This window comes from Tyto alba, unplaced genomic scaffold (assembly GCF_018691265.1).
Source record: "Tyto alba isolate M040663 unplaced genomic scaffold, T.alba_DEE_v4.0 Super-Scaffold_5, whole genome shotgun sequence".
NCBI classification, from domain to species: Eukaryota; Metazoa; Chordata; class Aves; order Strigiformes; family Tytonidae; genus Tyto; species Tyto alba.
Genome location: NW_024881326.1, coordinates 5,010,308 through 5,016,530, shown reverse-complemented (window position 1 = coordinate 5,016,530; position 6,223 = coordinate 5,010,308). Strand labels below are relative to the sequence as shown.

The following is a 6,223-nucleotide window of genomic DNA, read 5'->3' as shown; positions in this document are numbered from 1 at the left end:
CAGGATAAACTGGTCTTCTGGAGCTCCTTACTGTCTCCCCTTTTTTTCTAGGGGGTCATCCTGAGAAAAAAGTGGAAAAGTTAACATTGATTTAGGCCATGCACCTCTCCAAGCAGAGTACCTACCATGTCTACTAATGATCAACAGCTGCAGTGACAAAATTCCTGGTCCCTACTATTTTGTCTCCTAGACTTAAGCTCTGAAGTATTTTATTTAAGTAACACACCAGAGGTATGGGATAACAGAAAAACAGGAATATATTTTAATACAGGATCAACATACATTGTATCATACAGTGCTAAGAGAGTACACAGGCAATGCTGTCACAAAAATACAGGCACTACTAGCATTTTGTTTTAGATTACAGGAAATTAGAAAGTTTGAAAGCACATGTGGAAGAGCCACACACACCCCCCGTACATTCAGCTACCATAGCCTGAAGGGTGAGAGGTACAAGAGCAATGAAAATAAAACAAACTATTTTGAACAGTACCCAAGTGCATGGGCCCATTTGTACCAGAAGTATAATTACCAGAAGATGTCAGGTTCATATTCATTTTATTTTCACATATGTACAACTTCAGAAATGAATCTCAGTTTTAAAAAGTTTGGAAGCTATCTTTCAACAACACAATGTAGACGTACCTTTGAGGCAGCAAATATTACCCCTATTAAGGCTCTTATGAAAGGATGGGTATCATGCAAATGCTATTAAAAAGTACATTACATTTCAAAATATGCAAATCATGTTCAACTTTAACTCTTTCAGAAAAAGAACATGTCAAACATTGTAACTGTAACCCACTAAAGCATTCACATACATGCTTGAAGCTAAGTACATGGACTAGATAAACTTAAGTAAAATGTAACAACTGTCAAGATATCTTAACCAGATCAGAACTACAGTCAGTGACCAATCCCTTCCAACTTCACAAGCGCCAATGTCTGCACCAACCATGTCATTTTCCATTCACATCAACTGCTGCTGGCTGCAACGTTCCATATGCTTTTTCAACCTGGAAGGCCCACATTTTTTAGCTTTGGCATTGATTTGTGATCACTGGAAGTACTTAATCCCTTTGCTGAACCTGGGGAAAAGGCATGCACAGAGCGTGCCTGTATCCTAGCAGTGTGCAGCAGGAACCACAGGCGCTGCAGGAGCAGCATAACAGAGGTAACTTCCATGAGGCATTTAGAAAAGTTCTGATGAATTGCCGTATAACGTACCCCTTGCTTATGATCTCAAAGAGTGAAAGATGGATTTTTTTTTTAAACCATAACCAGCGTTAGCACTAAAACCAAACAAGCAATGCTAATCTAGAAGAAAACATTCTTACTTCATGTTTTAGTATAGTAATGCGACTTGTGCAGAGTATCTAAAGATGGCCTAGTATCACCAGCAGGGAGAAAGCTTCATTCCTCCTCTGTGTCATTAATTGAAAATTAAAATTTAAATAAAATTGAAATTAAAGGTAATGAAGATGATCGGCTGTGTGACTTCTTTTATTGTAATCACTAACATAACTCAAAAATAAAAGGACTGGTAATTTGAAAGTGATGAATATGTGAAAAGAAAAAGAACACAACAACTGTTGTGACCTCTCCCAGGATGTTACATGCACTGCCTGATGTGTGAAAGGTGCTAGATGACTACTGTGTCTTTCTTTGAGCCTAATGCTAGCATAATCAAATTTTAGTTGTCTACTCAAAAGGAAGCAATAAATTAGTTTCAAAATTTTCTATCATGTAATTTGCACTCAAATTGCCTAAAGGTCCAGACTTCTCAGAAGTTTTGTATCACATTACATTCAGTGCTTAGAAAATTCTTACAAACAGTATTCCTCATCTAAGAAAATAGTAGTTAAAAGAAGGAAGATTTCTTTATTTCAGTCCATCTAATTTTGAGTCACAGCAGCACATCATTTAGATACTGCTAAGCACATACTGTGTGTATATCTACAACTAGAAGAACAAAAAAGGAAAAGAAAGATCCATTTTACTTTAATCCTGACCAGCAGCTGTTAGCAATTTTCTTTAGTTATCACTGTGGGACGTGATGGATGGGAAGACTCAATAAGCTGAGGAACTAGTATATAGTGTACAAGTGCTCTCAAAGACTGTTGTTCAACAGCACATTCAGTTTAACTAGGAACTACAGACTGTAAGAGATAACAGATAGCTCCTGGGAGCATCTATCATTCTTCAGAGAAGCTGTCTGATCAAGAGGATAATATCTGGAAGAACAATTGCATGATCTTTTGCTATATAGCTAGTGTATCATGTCATTGAAGGAGGAGAAAAGCAAACATTAACTCAGGTGTTAACTCAAACCAAGATATCCACATAAAAGAAGTTGAGATATTACCATTAAGACTTAACATACACTTTGCAACACAGAGAAACTGGATACACAAAAACATGCGAGTCAAACAAAGCTAATCTACAATAAACAAAACCAGAATACACTTATTTCAAGACTTAAAACATTAAAATATTCACCTGATGCTAAATAAGAGCAATGGAATAAGGTCTAGACCTAGGCATGTAATTCGATAAAAATTCAATTGGCTCTTCCAGTCTTTATTTCCCTCCTCTTTTTAGTTGTTTTAATAATTTCAGGCCATAAACTTACTGAGTGACACGGGAGCCAAAAAGCAAATGTAAATAAGACATCTTCCTCTCTCTATTAATAGCAATGCTCCAGGGGTTTGTGATTATATATGTATGTAACTGCACAGCCTTTTTCCAGCCCATAATTACACAGGATGTCCTTTTCCCAAGGATAAAGCAGGATGTCAACTACTCCAACACCAAAAATATTATTTGAAAAGACATCCTTCTTTTCTGAGCAGACCTATCCCATCTGAGTTGCATACCCATTTAAAAGCATGCATTGACACCCATCACTAACCTGTTTGAAAGTTGTGCCCCATCATTATTAGATGTAGCTCTCACCTCATCAGATGAATCTCAACAGATGAATACCCTTTTTTACACCACAAGTCTTACAAATAAAAGCCCAGTGAAGTAGTTAGTAACATGGTCCCCAAACAGAAGCTCCATTCCAAAATACAAAATCAAATTACTACTCTTTCAAAATGCTCAACCAAAGACATCACATCCATTTTTCCCCAAACCTTAAACACAGACTATCAAGAAAGGCTGGAAATTACTCATCAATCTTACAGAGATTAATCCAAGAAAACTTCAAAGACATTCCAATATATTTTAAATGACATAAAAGAATATGGGCAGAACTCTGTCCCAAGACTCAAGAAGTTTATAAAAAGTCCTGAATTTTACAAATACAGAAAAAGTTAGCCAATGCAAAGCATGAAATACAAAGAGTTTAAAGAGGTTTTTTTATCTCAAAACACCTCAAACTACAGAAGGAAGCAAACTGCACTAGAAGAAATTTACACATAGTTTTCAAGGGAAGTACCATGTAAAGCACACTGCATTAATTTAGACTTGACATTATGAGGGCATGTCTCACTGTAGCAAGGTCCATACTGAACACCAGATCAGAGACAGAAGATTAAAGTAAAACATTAGATGTCACAGTCACTGTTCTACTGATCCAGGAAAGGCTGAGACTCCAAGGTGAGCAGAAACTATGAACCTGCTTAAAAAAGGCCATTCTTGCAAAGTCAAAAAAAAAAAAAAAAAAAAATCATACATCCAACACTTTCATCCCTTCATTAAAATAGAGATACTAAAAAGGAGCACTCCATAACATATCCCCATTGCTTCCAACTGACATGTTGAATCAAAGGTAAAAGCAGAAAGTTAGCAGAGATAATTAGAGCAACGAAGATCTTTTAGCATGAGGCAGCATTGCTGAGCAGCCTACCAACCAAAAGATGAATTATTTTGTTTGTTACTTAAAAAAGAAACTGTTAGTTGATTACTTCAGTTTATTAGGCATAGAAATGTTTTCATCTAGAGGTCATGCTGAAAACACTTCGCCCTGTGTTTAAGCATGTATGAAGCCCAGCAGAAAACAGTGATAAAGAAGGAAAAAAAAAAAAAGTATATGTATTTGCTGGCTCTCCTTCTGACCATTTCAGAAAAAAATGTCAATTTAATGCTGACAGCAAACACGGATGTCAGTCTAATTAGATTTTTTGTTCTGTCATGCCCCTGATCCTATCTAAGTACTCCTCTGAAAAAAAAAATCTGATCAATGATGAAGGCACAATTATACAAACCTTAACATTTACTCTAAATGTATCTACGCAAAAAAGGAAGAGAGGGTAGGGAAAACAAAGGGGAAGTATATTTCTCTTCAAATAATTAAGTTGGTTTATTTTTCCAACCGCCATATAAATTTAAAATATGAAACAACAATAATACAGCTATAGAATCTAGGTTTTCTTTCAAAGCAGCAGCATATAAAACATATAAAAGCTAAAACCTCAGCACAAGCTTCAGAAAAACAAGGACTGAGTGAATTTTGCCAAAGACATGAAATTCACAAAATACAGTACACAAAAATACTGGAATGCATAAGATATAAAGCTACACATTTTAAGTAAAGACATTGTAAAGTATATAAAATTTGCCAAATTAAGCTGTGGGATTTGGGGGAGAGTACCATGAATACAAAGAAGTTGGCAATTAATACTTGTAGACGGAGAGAAGAAAGTGGCAGTTTTACATTTAGCGTTCAGTTTTCAGGTTCACGACTTCACTTTCTTAGCATCTTTTTTTCCAGAGTTCTCAGCAGCCAAATCTGCTTTTCTCTTCTGTGACTAAAAAAGGAAAAAAAACTACTTTATAAACTCAACAAAATGGTGACATTATAAAAAAAAAAAAAAAAAAAAAAAGACAGACATACACAACTATTCAAAAAGAAAATAAGTGTCCCTAACGTATTATATATTTCAATTCTGCTTTGTAGGATAAAATGGAAGGACAAACAGAAATCCAAGATTTAGACATTTAATTCTGTTACCCTTTTCATCTTCTTGAAATCATTACATGGTCTCAATGGTACAGGTACCACACATACCATCAATTGGATTAAAAGATCAGGACTCTGACTTATACATAATTCTGTTCTAAAGATGACAACTCTTCAAAATAAAAGAAGCACTTATTATTTCTTCTTCCAGGAACTGCCATGTAGGAGAAGAATAACAATCTGAGATTATATTAAAGCAAAAGTATGATGTAAATATGTAGGTAGGAAGAGGGAAGTGCTATGTTGCCTTAAACAGAGTCTTCCTCTACTACTTAAACAAAAGACTCTTCTCAAAAAAAAAAAAAAATTCCCAAAATACTATGAATTGGGAATAACCATGTAAAATCTAGGAGAGCTGTGAATAGACAAACATTTTAAATTTAATCTCTCAACTAATGGTTTATACTAAAACAATCTGTGGCTACAATCTTTTTCATTTTCTAACAAAATAGAATTGAATTCTTTCCTTCCAGAAGTACAGTAAGTGCTGCTAAACGTACTGCTGTAACTTTTGCTCCTCTTTTCTTCTTTTCAGCTCTTTCTTTTTCCTCAATTTCCATATTTTCTTTTTCTATTAATGATATGAGAGTATTGCAGCGTCTCTGAAACTCCTAAGGAAACAGAAAACATCAAATTCTCTAAATAAATTATACGAATTCTCTCATTTACATAAATGTTTTCAAAATTCTTTAATTCCAAAATACTTAAATTTTCAAAAAAACATTCAATATTCATGTACTAACAAGATTAGCTTACTTATTGTTCACCTGTCTTTACCTTAGTGTAACCTTCTCTATAAACAGAGAGAGATTGACTGAAATACTCAACTTCCTGACATGGGAGTTTTCAGGATTCTCTGTTTCTTCCAAACTGACACCCCAAAAGATTGATCTGATCTTTCATCTTGTTTAGATGAAGCAAATTATACTCTGCCAGCATACTACGCCAGATTTTAGAACAGGTCCTCAGGTGTATCTTTCAAGCCGACAGAAAAGGAATCAAAGCTACCTTAAGTGATACTTTCATAGCACACAGACTATTTTTTTGTGATAAGACACTGCAGAGCTTCAAACTGGCGAAAATCTATTGAGTCTTAAATCATGAACTCACTGTTGTATTTTCAGTCAAACAGCACCCAGAAGGTAGCAGGCCCTAAATGCTTTTAGCATCAAGACTTCCAAGCCATCTCAAAGTGCTCAAGACTAAATGCCATGAAGTCATTTATACATTTAAAAATATTTTGAAAACAACTCAAAA

The 6,223-nt window shown here is 34.9% G+C and overlaps 1 protein-coding gene across 2 annotated transcripts in view; it reads right to left on the bottom strand.

Moving 5' to 3' along the window:
• Positions 1–239: 239 nt before the first annotated feature.
• Positions 240–6,223, bottom strand: part of SMARCA1 (SWI/SNF related, matrix associated, actin dependent regulator of chromatin, subfamily a, member 1) — a 35,882-nt gene continuing 29,898 nt past the window's right edge. For both annotated transcript variants that reach the window (XM_042807508.1, XM_009966816.3), the window contains exons 23-24: positions 5,467–5,577; positions 240–4,754 (exon numbers count right to left, since the gene is read on the bottom strand). In XM_042807508.1, the coding sequence (XP_042663442.1) occupies positions 4,683–4,754; positions 5,467–5,577 (183 nt within the window). In that variant the 3' untranslated portion in view covers positions 240–4,682. The remainder of the gene's footprint in view (positions 4,755–5,466; positions 5,578–6,223) is intronic.